The sequence below is a fragment of the Chanodichthys erythropterus genome, chromosome 23, assembly GCF_024489055.1.
Source record: "Chanodichthys erythropterus isolate Z2021 chromosome 23, ASM2448905v1, whole genome shotgun sequence".
In the NCBI taxonomy this organism is placed as follows: domain Eukaryota; kingdom Metazoa; phylum Chordata; class Actinopteri; order Cypriniformes; family Xenocyprididae; genus Chanodichthys; species Chanodichthys erythropterus.
In genome coordinates, this window is record NC_090243.1 from 8,617,833 (window position 1) to 8,632,301 (window position 14,469).

At 36.4% G+C, this 14,469-nt stretch overlaps 1 protein-coding gene across 3 annotated transcripts in view; it reads right to left on the bottom strand.

The window, feature by feature from the left end:
- ctnnd2a (catenin (cadherin-associated protein), delta 2a) overlaps positions 1-14,469 on the bottom strand; it is a 374,070-nt gene that overhangs the window by 222,427 nt on the left and 137,174 nt on the right. For 2 of the 3 annotated variants that reach the window (XM_067377392.1, XM_067377391.1), the window contains exons 4-5: positions 2,787-2,821; positions 2,005-2,121 (exon numbers count right to left, since the gene is read on the bottom strand). In XM_067377392.1, coding sequence (XP_067233493.1) covers positions 2,005-2,121; positions 2,787-2,821 — 152 coding nt within the window. Of the gene's footprint in view, positions 1-2,004; positions 2,122-2,786; positions 2,822-14,469 lie in introns of those variants that run through there. The other variant, XM_067377393.1, reaches the window with a different exon arrangement.

Here is a 14,469-nt window from a genome sequence, read left to right on the forward strand (position 1 = left end):
CCGCCAAATTGTAACTTTAGCAAAATATGCCAATAAAAAATTGACTAAATTTTGTCTCTTGTAATTTTTGACTTAAGTGGTCCTGACTGAACTGAAGCAAACGAAATTGTTCAAAGCCTTTATTATGTCAAAAGAGAGAAAAAACCTTGTATTACTTTCAACCCTCTGTTTAGGCTTTAATTCAACCACTGTTTTCAACAACTGCATGGCACTGACAGTGTATTCGAAATCAACTAATATTTGATGTAAGAGCAAGAATGAAGATGTTTTTCCAAACATAATTAGAACTGTGCTATTTTTGAGATTAGAAATGTTCTGCAATTGTGTAGAGAGTCAACACTCTCTGTGATTTTGTTTTTCTTTGCCAAAAGGCTGGAAATACTTTCATATTATTGCAATAACTAGCACTAGATTACTTAATGCACCAGTTGCCATATCACTGCCAATATTATAGATGCAGTTAGTGACATTAATTGTTCAGGAATCTATCCACTAAATAGAAATGCCCTCTTAAACAAAAATCCAACCTCCCCTATATGTTAACCTGCAAAATGTTTGACAGTAAATGTGCTCCTTTCAAACGAGTGCAGACATCAATAGTGTGACTCTCAGCCAGGTTGTCAAGTTCTATGACTGAAATCAATGGTCAAAATCTCTTCACTAATTGGTAGGATTAGGGTTGTGCTTCTTTAATGGACAACATAAAGCAGGGGTCATCAACTATATTTGTCCAAGGGCCAGAATTTTTCTCTGCAGACACTGTAAGGGCCAGATACTCGTAATATAAAATAAAATTCGAATTGTATCCTAATATGTTATTATTTGATATACTAATTCTAATTCCAAATTTATGTTATTTTTTACATATTACCTGTACTGCAGCAAGCCACCAGGGGGCGATAGCGATATTTTAGGCTTCATATTTGTGAGGCTGTCAAGCTGTCCATCACTGTCACGCAATTGTGCGCTAATCCCAGGCAAGGAAAATTTTGACATTTGTGAAAAAATGAGCACATGAAACAATAAAAGATGTTCAATGAGAGCAACGCGTTTATCGTCATTCTTGACTGAAGGCAGGCTATGGCACAAGCTACTTTTCAGAAGGCTTTTTTTTTTTTTTGTTAGATTTAAAATTAAATAAATATGGAACGGACCTGAATATTCAAATATTCGATCGGTGGGTTGGTATTCGATTTGAAAATTTGACATTCGAATATTCATTTTTTGGGGGGGGGGGTTTGCAAACCTGGGATCCCCCGCGAAACGATTCTCATTCCCCCTTGAATAAGGCCGGCGACACACTGGTTGAGTGAGCGTCTCAGCTGCGTGGCGTGTCTGTTTTTATTTCGGCTCCCATATTTAACAGGCTCGAGCCATGCGGAAAACGCGTGCACGCTAGAAATAGAACCGACGCGTGTTCCAGCAACGGGAGTGTTCTCTGGCTAGAGCGCAGAACAGCGGAGTTTGTATGGACCGAAGTGCATGTCTGAGCTTGTGTTTTGTTGCTTTGACATTGTGGAAAATAGAATAATAGAAACAAACTGTATTAGCATTTTTACCCGTTATTATCAATCTAGATTAATCTCGTTTTTAATTTAACTTAATTTTGTTTTTCTTTATTTAAATTTCATTTTTCTTTATTTAAATTTCGTTTTTCTTTATTTAAATTTCGTTTTTTCTTTATTTAAATTTCGTTTTTCTTTATTTAAATCTACTGTGCCAATTTGTTAGTCAGAAAAATATTAGACTACCTTAAAAGTATTGCTTAATTTAACAGACCTGTGTGTGTGCCTCCGTTCTCGGAGCATAAGCCCTGCCCGCGTGAGGTGGGCCGCTTCCCGATCGCGCTGTTCTGACTGTACTTTACTAAAAGTTTATTAATTCTGAATGTGTCTGAATGTGTGGAAATCTCTGGCGGGCCGCCAGTTGACGTTCCATGACATAAAGCATTCTCAGGCAATCCTTATGGAAAAAAAAGAAAAAGAAAAAAGGATGACAACTCACTATCAGCTGTGGTGTATTCCTGATGATCCAAGATCCCAGACTCCTGTAGGGAGCGGATACATGAATCCACCAGTTCCAGACCTGTGTTTAGTTCATCCTCAATGTCTTTCTGTCCATCTGGGAAAAAACAGGGAGGTTAATCACGCATACAACACAGACACTCCCTGAAGCCTCATTCGTCATACTTGGGCTCTGACCTCCTGACCTTTTCCATTCACCTGCTCACTAAGCATCTAAACAGGCTAAGATTGAATTTAATTGGCTGTTTGGATGACCCTGTTAACCAGCCTGCTGCTTGTTCTGTCAGAAGTGACTGTCAACTCTTCCAGGGCCAGTGTGGTGTAATTTGCCAAGGGATAAAGGGTTACACAAGCCTTCAAAGACAAAAGATTAACCTCTCAACTAGAGCAGCAACCTTTCGGCCAGAGAGCAGGATACTGATCTGGGATTCATAAGAGAATGACGCAGACGGGAAATGTGTTGGGTTAAAGATGTTTACAGAAAGCACAAATCAACAAATCAAACTTATAAAAAAACGATAATGAAAATGGTCAAAAATGAATTTATATATATTTTATATCTGTATATATAGAAATCTTCTATCTAGACCAATAATATGTAACACACTTTACAATAGTTTTTTTAAAATGAAATTCATAAAAATGTTGCAATGATTCTGTATGCTGCAGCAAAACTAATTCGGTTTATGAATGCATTCTCCAAAAAACAACAAAAAAAAGCCTTTCAGCAAAATTTTGAAAATCATAAAAAAAGACATTTACCTTGGGTATTCCAGCGAAACTGCTCATCGGCTGAACTGTAGAAAAAGTAGAAAAAGAACACAGTTGGAATTAAAGTCTCTCTCACCAATCATATTTCACACGTTAGCATGGGCGTAGAATATGTGGGGGACGTGCACTTTTAATAAAATGTAAATTCGTCCCCCACACCTTTTTCCGGGTAAGTGTGTTCACATAAAGGTTTTCTTGTGCCAATGTAAATAAATCTACATTAAAATTCAAAGAGACAAGATATTCTATGCATGACATGACGTTTTTATTCCTATGCATAATGAAGCAATGTGAACCTTATAGAGCACTAAACACTCTCATGTAATGTATGTTTCATTCATACTAAAAGCCGGAGGGCGCTCTTGCGCAGAAAGTCCGAAACTGACTCATAGAAGTAATAACTTATGACGTTCCAGGAAATCCCTTAACTGGACAAAAGGCATCCAGCTATCGCTGTAACCGAATAAATAGCAGAAATGTTTTGACTGATGAAACGCCAAGACAATCAACACACGATGGTTTATGTGTTTTTCAAGCCATCTCAAGCCATGTATTTTCATAACAATAAAGTATATGAATAATGCAGCGCTAATCAACATCTTTTATACGGAAGAGGATTAGGGCCAAGCAATAATAAAAAAATAAAACCATCTCGAGATTAAAGTTGTTACATTTTGAGAAAAAACTTGTTAAATTTCGAGAAAAAAAGTCAAAATAAAATGTTGAGAATAAACTCGTTAAATTACGAGAAAAAACTCGTTAAATATAAAAAAAAGGTTGAGATAAAATGTTGAGAATAAACTTGTTAAATTACGAGAAAAAACTCGTTAAATTTCAAGAAAAAAGTCGAGATAAAATGTTGAGAATAAACTTGTTAAATTACGAGAAAAAAGTCATTAAATTACGAGAACAAATTTCGAGATAAAATGTTGAGAATAAAGTCATTAAATTACGAGAAAAAAGTCGTTAAATTATGAGAAAAAATTCGTAATTTAATGACTTTATTCTCAACATTTTATCTCAACTTTTTTCTCGAAATTTAACAACTTTAATCTCAAGATGGTTTTATTTTTTTATTATTGATTGGCCCTAATCCTCTTCCGTACTTTTATAACAGTATAGAAACTGTACAATATATTTTCTGCCTTATTCTGTGACTTAAAATAGTTTTTTTCCGCATTGTAGGCAAGAAATATGAAGATTAAAACTGTCAATTAGACAAAGGTCAGAAAAAAACTGTCATTACACTTCACATTTCTATGCCCCTGAACATTAGCATGAATGAATACTGTACAAAATACCAAAGTAAATCCTGCTAAAAAAAATTGCATCCTTTCTAAATAAAAGTATTCATTTTAAGTTGAAAAAACAAGTTGCTAAGTTGGATTAATGTTTATTTATTTATTCATTTGTTTACTTCAAATAGGCTTGTTGGTTTAGTCCCATTTACTCTCTTCCCAGCATGCACTGGGGCAAGATTAATTTATATGACTGACCATTTGCTAGTTTTATTTCCATTGTTGTTCATGATGTTCACATAAAGAGGAGTCTGTTCCTATATTAAAATGATATTTTAGATATTTTGAGGTCTGTGTTTGACATTTTAAGTTTTTTTAAGTTTATTAATGTGATGATATCCATGTGATTAATAGACTTGAACTTTAATCATCATGACATTTTCTCATAGAAAACTAACCATATTAAAACAAGCAAATAAATTCGCAAAGAATCTTACATTTACAAAGAGGTAATATTAACAATAAAGTCAGATTTTAAGTCATGTCAACATCACATATTAAGTTCAGACAAGACATTTTTACCTTCATTTTCTAAGCTCATTTTACTGTATGATAATAAAGTTTGTGTTTCAGGCTTTGATGTTTTTTTTCTATCCGCCTGATACAGTAGATTTGAGATGTAAGAGAATAATTGCGCAGCCCCCAACAACTCATCTCATAACAACACAACATAGCTGACAGAAAACTGAATGAGGGTGCCACTTCACACGAATGCAGATTTGTTTTCCCACTCTCCCAGATCTAGGATCAAAGGTTAACCAGGATAATGCTTCCCACCCTTTAGACCATCATTATTATAAAGATTTCCTATTTACTGAGAAAGAATACAAATGACATTGCACAGGCACATTGTGGGAATGAGACTGGTGCAGAATATTGGATTTCCTGGCCCGTGATCGATGCTGCTGGTGCCTGACTGGGCCAGAAGATGGTAAAAGAGAGAGAAAGGGAAAGAATAGGGATGGAGTTGGCTAAAATCAGCTCTGTTCCGGTTGACTGCCCATCTACTGTATAGAAGCCTTCAGGCATAGCATGCTGTGACCCATGATCCTCTGCTGCGGCAGCCTGACAAACTGTTGGAGGGTTTCCTGCATCGAAAAAAGTCAATTTATCAGCAGTAGATCACTGCACAAGGCACCATGGAAAAAAACTCTGTGTGTTTACCAGCAAAACGTCCTACCCCCTATGGAAAACTCTTCTGCTGCCCACCGCTGTCCCCCCATTGTCAGACAATCATGGCCATTTATTTATTTAGTCTATCCTAGAGCTGCATTAAACAGCAGGTATTGGGAATACTTGAGTCTCTAAAAAAGTGGAAGTGATTGGGGTGACATTGAATTGAAGATAGATATTTACAGCATGTGCCCTTGTTCAAGGACCAAGGGTACAGAGCTGCTGTATAAACTACAAACAGCAAGGAAGACGTTCGGGTCAATTCTGAAAGCAGAAGAACCTGCATGGTCACAGAAGACGACGTAGAAGGAGAATTCCATTAGAGTACGCATGAAAACACTTCTTGATGGTTTAAAATACACAAAGATACACAGAGGCAGCTCAGAAGAGCTATTTCATGTGTATAGTGAATCTAGGAGTGGGTGAATAAAAGATAACATGGAGTGAATCAAAGGAATTGAGAGCAGTTTTTTTGTTTTTCTCTTTGTATAACAGAATAAAGGCAGGCGTACACTATAAGAGTTCGGACACTCAGGAGGTCCTGAACCATTGCACACGTTACGAGTCAGTAAACCTGATAATCATGTCAAAGCAGCTGGTACATGGCACGACTGTACTGCACGGCGAGCTGGAGGCAATTGCGTGAGCTTTCGCACTAAACACGGAGACCGCTTTCAATGTTGCTGCTGTAACTTCGGATAGAAAAAAGAAAGAAAATAAAAAGACCAGTGTGCAAATGATTGACAAAAAGCAGAGAACAGCACAGCCATTCCTTTAAAAAAACAAACAAACAAACAAAAAAAAAACAGATGAAATGAACGGTTTCGTTAATTGTTCTTGAATATCTTCTTCTAACCATGTGATACTGTACTAAAATACAATAATTATTTTTAAGGCTGCCCCCTGATAGTCGATTAACCATTAGTCGACGAGAAGAGGCATAGTTGACCAAAATTTTATCAGTCGCTTAGTCGCAGGGACAAAAAACCTAGAAAATGTGAGCTATTCAAGTGTTTGTGTGGAGTGTGAAAGCTGAATAGTAGTGCGCTTACTGCATGACAGCTAACATGGAGGCGCCGGTGCGATCACTTACACTTAAAACAATCCGTCATTTTTGGTCATACAGATAAGAGTAATACATCTTTTGAATCTGTAAAGAGTCTACTTTTATTTCTGGAAACTCAAAATAACAAAACGTTGTAGGCCTACTTTTATAAAATAATGAAAACAGACAAGGTGCGCTTTCTGCCGTCCTCTCTCTGTGAACTTGTGCGCCAAAAAGAAAAAAAAAAGAAAGAACCGAAACTCTATGTAACCTTGCCTCACAGACAGCGAAATATCTACTTTTAAATGAACCAATTCAATTGGAAAACAAATATTCTCAGGTTATGTAAACACTAGTTTATCAATTAATTATTAAAACGTTAAAGCAATCTTCTTGCTGTTTTTCCCCAACACATTCATATTCATTACTTCTGCCGGTGCAAGATTTGTGAGTGCACTTGAATGCTGATTTAAAGGCTCATTGTTATGGCATTAAAGGCTTATAATTATGACTCATATGGTTTATTAATAAACGTGCAATTAGTCGACTAATCGCTTAAAATGAGTAGTCGACCATAAAAATCTTTAGATGAGGGCAGCCCTAATTATTTTTATGTTGTAATGTTGTATCTAATGTTGTAACTAATAAATGACAGATATTAAACAGCTGTACTATTTTGTCAAATATATTAAAAATAAATCACTAACGAAAAAATCTATAGTTTTAAATGCATAAAGTTTAAGCATCACAACACGATGCACAGTACAGAATCAAATATGTTAATTTTGATATTTTCCAAGTATAAAATCAACACTTATTAAATTATTAAATGTTTTTTAATGGATGAAAAAGTGATGGAAAAGCTGAATTTTCATGATCATTACTCCAGTCTTTAGTGTCGCATGATCCTTCAGAAATCATTCTAATATGATGATTTGCTGCTCAAGAAACATTTCTAATAATTATCACAGTTGAAAACAGTTGTGCTGCTTCATATTTTTGTGTAATATAATAGAAAATTCAAAAGAAAAGCACTTATTTGAAATAAGACATTTTATGCTTGTAGTATGCTGTATTAACCTCAAAGAAATATAAGGTTTTTCTTCAGAAATAGCAAGATGGCAAGTTCTGCGGAGGGGTTTAGTGAAAGGCCCTTACACAAACCCCATGAGGATGTTTAAAGCTAGTGCGTTTGGGGAAACATTACCTCTTCTGAACTTACGTTTGAGACCAATCATCTCAAAAGTAAAGGATGTGAGAGAAAGTTCTCAGCTGACAAAATGATTTTTTCGGCAGCTTGTTTATACAGATTTTCTCACTTTAAATAATGCATGAGTCTGGAGTCTGAATAATGAAAATGTTGACTTGTTTGAATGGGAAATGGTTCTAATAATCAAAAGCTACTTATATAATCGTGTGTGGAAGGAACGAATGAACCCATGTGAATACGTCTGAAATGAAATTCTGGCGTGATTCAATAGAAATGTTTCTTTTTCGTCCTGTTGCTTTGTCAACGTTTGAGAGAAAATGACATCAAAGCATAAACTCTGTGTCACAATTTAGATCATTCCTTTTCAGAAAATCGTTACACACTCTTGGAGCGTTGCTCAGCCAATCAAACGCAAGGCCAGAGTCAACTGTTATGTAATGCTGATTATTTTACAGCAGGCCAATATTTGAAATAGCCTGTCTCTCAAACACACTTCATCACACCAACAAATCATTTCCACTCCTTATGGCTTGCGGTTTCATTTCCAAGAGGCTTTAACACACAACGAACTCCGTGGCCTAGCAGATTTCAGCTCGAGATGCTGTCACACACCTTCTGTTCAGATGGATGCGCCGGAGCCAGACGCCACCGAACAAGGCAGCCAAAACCACCAGCGTGATTGAGGAGTCTGCAGACCTGTGACAAGGCTTTTAATTGCAACCTGTTGGCAAGTGCAGACGAGCACATGGCCAGAGACAAATGCATGCTGGGATGCATGCAAGTGTCAAAACGAGGCAATGGAGGTGCATGATGGGACATAGATTTGCTAAATGTCATCTGTGCAGAATGAAACAGATTTTAACTGCAATATAATAAAACCGAACACCTCCATTTCTGATGCTTAGCTGCTTAAAGAACAGCATATTCACAACAGCATATATACATTTGAATAATTCAGCATTTCTTCTTCTCATAATTATTTTTACTATTAAATTAGCAATTATAATTAGGGTTGTCCCCTAATAGTCGACTAAACGTTTGTTGTAGTTGACTAAATTTTAATCAGTCGGTTAGTTACAGAAAAAATAGGAATTGGAGTAGTCACGAGGTAAAAGATCATTAACACAGCTGGTCCATGCAGTAACATATCAGGCAGAAAATTCAAAGTGTGGGAACTAGGGCTACATGATTAATCGCATGCGATTGTCACGCGCATTTCGTCAATAAAGCCGGTTCCCTGATTACCGCTAAATCGCCATCACCTGCTTTAAAATGGAGCGGCATTTAATAGACAGAGACGTAGATCACTGACAAGTCACGCAACATCGCGTTCATATCGCAGATGAATTGCCTTCGATAATGAACGCGATATTGCGTGGCTTGTCAGTGAACTACGGCTCTGTCTATTAAATGCCGCTCCATTTGCATGCGATTAATCGTGCAGCCCTAGTGGGAACATTTCGAGAGGGTGAAGACTGACCACAAAAATCGTGACGTGACCTCACACATGACATATCATTTAAAACATATAAGTAGTAGCCTAACGTTAGCCACTTTACATGGCTGTTTGCTCTATTGCTAATGTTACCCTATAAATTTGCGCTAATATTAGGCACATATCCAAGTGTTAAAGCAGAGTTTGTTAGCTAAATTAGTACTGTGCTTACTTATATTTACATTGTTTTAACAGTAGGGTTATGGTTATTTTCCATGTCAAAATGTCCTACCTACTGTTTAAATACAAAGTTCTGTCATGAAACTCCAGATGGCGCTGGCTAATAGGTCCTTTAATTCAACCTGCTCGTAGTCAGATCGTTATCTATAGGGCACAGCTGATTGGTTCCTTCTGTATCAGTAGCCAATGAGCTTGCGTGCTCAACCTTCAAAATACTAATTGCTGCATTCACGCTACCTCATATTTATAATAATCTTGAAATGACAACATGTGACGTTGTATTCGGAGCTGTTCACGCCCTTAGACTGGGAATTATGCGTTTCTGTGGCACCACTATCTATGGTGAACGCGTGTTGGAGATTATTATTTTGTAAATTATTATTTTGTTTGTTTTTTTGCACAAAGCACTCGCTTCACTTCATAAAATTGAATTTTATGAAGTGAAGCGAGTGAATTACTTTAATGATGTCTTTACTATGTTTCTGGGGCTTAAAAGTGGTAGTTGCATAGGCTGTCAATGGAGGGTCAGAAAGCTCTTAGATTTCATTAAAAATATCTTAATTTGTGTTCTGAAGATGAATAAATGTCGGTTTGGAAGGACATGAGGGTAATTATTGACAGAATTTTCATTTTTGGGTAAACTAACCCTTCAATTGATTTATTTTCACATTACAGTCATTTAAATAAGCCAGTCTTTTACTGTTTAATAACCCGCACTAGGCCATATCACAAATTTAATTTTATTTCTGTGCCATTCTCTCCATGTAAATACTTGACTCCATAAAAGCAGTCAGGGCATGATGCACTAAAACTCTGTGGTGCCTTGATCCTCTTGACTGACCGCAGTGAGTGTGTTTGTGTGTGTGTTCAGATCACAGCAGGCTATGGTCCATCAAGGCACCACATAGAATTACAGGAGTCTAATTCACTTAGATGGATCGGTACACCTTCTACAGCCTTCTTTACAGCTGGTCCATTTCGAAAACCCTAGTTACATCACAGATTTAGCAGTTGTCAGATAACTATCTGCTACACAGGCCTCCAAGCAAAGTTGTCCTTCAATAAAACATACATTACCCTACCAAATCTAATAAAACAGCTGTAGTCAGAATAAAAGATGAGACACAATTAACGCTGGCTAAATATAATCGTATCAACTGCAGTAAAATGGCACAGCTAAATCAATAACAATTACCACAAGACTGCACATCCATACGTTACACATACACCAGACTGAACTAACTGCAATATTAACCTCATTACCACAATATCCATAGTGTAAACATTAACATCCATCCCTGATGGGTCCTAACAAGAAAAAAATGTATCTTTTTACTCAGCCAAAGCCCAATGACTTTCTGCATGCCAATGCTGGGCATCTTGGATAACTCAATCTGAAGTCTTGAATAAGATACAAACCCTCTCATTCATGTCTTTGTGGGAATTAGATTCAATGGACTTGTTCCAGAATGCTTGATTAGAGTGAGGCCTGTAATGCAGACACTTTAATTGCCTTCTGCTGCCAGTTCAATTGAGGGGGCAATTCTTTTCCATAGGAAAATCTGCCTCAAGCATCCTGCTTTGCACAGAAGGGGTTAGATGCCTAAGATTGCGCTCCCATAGTCTCATAAGTGTACAGTGTTGAAATGATGACATAACTAGCTAATCTTAGTTTTGTTTTGAAAGCATTTAAGGAGTACTGTGTACACTGCTTCAGTTCGTTGTTTCAAAGTTGAAAAAGAAATGGACAAAACAATACAACAACAAACTACTGGAGACGGCAACAATAATAGACGCCCACGAGCACTTAAAAGATACCGCAACTACAGTTTAAACGAGTATTAAAGGGTTAGTTCACCCGAAAATGTAAATAATATCATTTATTATTCACCCTCATCTCGTCACCCGTAAGACCTTCATTCATCTTCGGAACACAAATTAAGATATTTCTGATGAAAACCGATGGTTCAGTGAGGCCTCTATTGCCTGCAAGTTAATTTACACTTTCAGTGTCCAGAAAGGTACTAAAATCATATTTAAAAAAAAGTTCATGTGACTACAGTGGTTCTATCTTAATATTATAAAGTGACGAGAATACTTTTTCTTCACCAAAAACAAAATAATGACTTTTCAACAATATCTAGTGATGGCCGATTTCAAAACACTGCTTTGAATCTTTTGTTTCTAATCAGAGGTTCAGATCGCAAGTCAAACTGCCAAACTGCTGAAATCACAGGACTTTGGTGCTCCGAACCGCCAATTTGAAAAAAAAAAAGATTCAAAGCAGTGTTTTGAAATCGTCCATCACTAGATATTGTTAAAAAGTCAATATTTTGGGTTTTTTTGGCGCACAAAAAGTATATTCATCGCTTCATAACATTAAGGTTGAACCACTGAAGTCCCATGAACTGTTTTAAGTATGTCTTTAGTAGCTTTCTGGGCACTGAAAGTGTAAATTTACTTGCTGGCAATAGAGGCCTCACAGAGCCATTGGATTTCATCGAAAATATCTTAATTTGTGTTCCGAAGAAGAACGAAGGTCTTATGGGTGTGGAAAGACATGAGGGTGAGTAATAAATGACATAATTTTCATTTCACTAACCCTTTAAGATATTTTTATTGCTCATAACAAAAACTGCGTTCGGCTGTATGCAACACTCAACCAGTATGATATGTGACACAAGTTTACAGATGGAAAGGAAAACTTCAAACATTTAAAGGAGAATTTAAGTATTTAACGAATGTTGAAGTCTGAAAATACATGAACCTGAAAACCTACAGATAACCTAGATCTGTCATTCGCCGCACTGGGGAGGCATCAGGCTAAAGCAATAATGACAAGTCTGAAATGTCTGGCCCCTTTACAAGCAATTAAAATCAGCCTGCCATAGTGCACTTTGTATCTTTAAAAGTGTCTGTATCACAGAGATTGACAGATACTATCATTGGTCAATAGCTGTGGAGAACAATATTGACAAAGAATGGTGATATACATATTTCAGTCAGTCACAGAACTACATGGGAAAACAGAATGTGTGCATAAACGTATAACATATTTGGGGATTTCACATTTACAGCCATTATTTACCTTGTCCAAGGTAAAAATTTGGCTTTCACTATCCACTGCGGTTAAAGGCAAACATGTTAATTTTCCAGCCTGAACTGAAACTCTTACAGAGACCTTTTTGCATATTTATCTCTTCATTATTATACATGCTTTAATAATACCTGTTTTGCATACAGCAGATTTCAGGTTTTATTATTATTCTAGTGACATTTTGGTCCCAACACACACACACACACACACACATACAATCTCACCCACACACAGACACACATTACAAGAAATGGCATTTTCTAGTAAAAATGGAGACCAATGACATCTCAAATTGACAGTGCTGTGTCTGGGACCAGCTCAAACCAGCTTAGGCTGATTTAAGTAGAGTAAATATAAAATCCTCAAATATGTGTATTATTATTTTCAGTAGGGAAATCAGACATTAAAGGTGAAGCATGTAAGATTTTGTATGTTAAAATACATTCTTTTAATGCAGTTTATTGTTCATTGACTACTATTAGTGTGCCATTCATGGGTTTATTTCCCCAAAAATTGTACATTGAGCCTCTCAGGCACCATCAAAACACTGATCAATTTAAATGCACTAAATCAACAGCTGACAAATAATGAATGAAGTTCAACACAGCAGATAAATCCTGAACAAGGCTCTTGACTAGCTGATGACGTGACCAAATATGAGCCTATTATCAAATAAACAAAGCCAATCATCTGCAGAACTAAAGTAGTCTTTTCAATATTTTACTCTGTACAGTGTAAAGAGGGTGATGCTGCAGACAATGTAGATGAGAAGCATTTATGGAGAGGAAGGAAATCCATGGTTGACTGCATTGCTGCCTTCTCGCATCCTGAGATGAAAAATGAAGTTTTAATTTTAGGACTCCATCAAAATGGAGCACAAACAGCTAACAGGCAGTCTATTTGCGTACCCTTCAGGGATGCTCTGTGTCTACCTCCATTTGCCTGCAGACTCACACACAACACAGATACAGTCCAACAGAAGGCATTATGGCACTGATGAAAAGATATTCCTTTCTGACACTAACACAGATGAGACACAAACACACATAAACTTACACAACAGGTAACGTTTTCCTTCACCTATATCGTTTGTTTCAAAGGAAGATGGCAACCTTTCAACTCAGATTCAAACTTCACATCCTGTTGCTAATGGTCACACATGCCCACATCACCGGATGATCATTTATCTCTGTTTAGTAACTCATTAGAGTAACCAGACATCCGCAATTTAGTGGCATGTCCCCGGCTGAAGCTGTCCACGGAAATGTCCCCGTTGTTATGTGCTAAATAATATTTAATAGAGCAGAACATGCTATATGTGGTAAGAAAAGGTTACATTATTATAACTTGTCAGTTTCGGTTACACGTAGTTTATTGATTTAGATTTATACAATAATTACTTCAATAATACATGTTATTATTGATTTCAATGAGCAAATTTTATTATTTGCTATACATATTTGTATTATTTATTATTTTAAATCTTTATAATTTAATTATAAACAATATTTTTTATACGTTATTTTAATTAATATAATAAGATATTTATGAAATTTATATATATATATATATATATGTGTGTGTGTGTGTGTGTGTGTGTGTGTGTGTGTGTGTGTGTGTATATATATATATATATATATATATATATATATATATATATATATATATATATATATACACACAGAAGTGTTGACATTTTTGCAGATTTATTAAAAAAGAAAAACTGAAATATCACATGGTCCTAAGTATTCAGACCCTTTGCTGTGACACTCATATATTTAACTAAGGTGCTGTCTATTTCTTCTGATCATCCTTGAGATGGTTCTAAACCTTCATTTGAGTCCAGCTGTGTTTGATTATACTGATTGGACTTGATTAGGAAAGCCACACACCTGTCTATATAAGACCTTACAGCTCACAGTGCATGTCAGAGCAAATGAGAATCATGAGGTCAAAGGAACTGCCTGAAGAGCTCAGAGACAGAATTGTGGCAAGGCATAGATCTTGCCAAGGTTACAAAAAAATTTCTGCTGCACTTAAGGTTCCTAAGTGCACAGTGGCCTCCATAATCCTTAAATGGAAGACGTTTGGGACAACCAGAACCCTTTGGGACGACCTAAAAATGGCTGTCCACCAACGTTTACCATCCAACCTGACAGAACTGGAGAGGATCTGC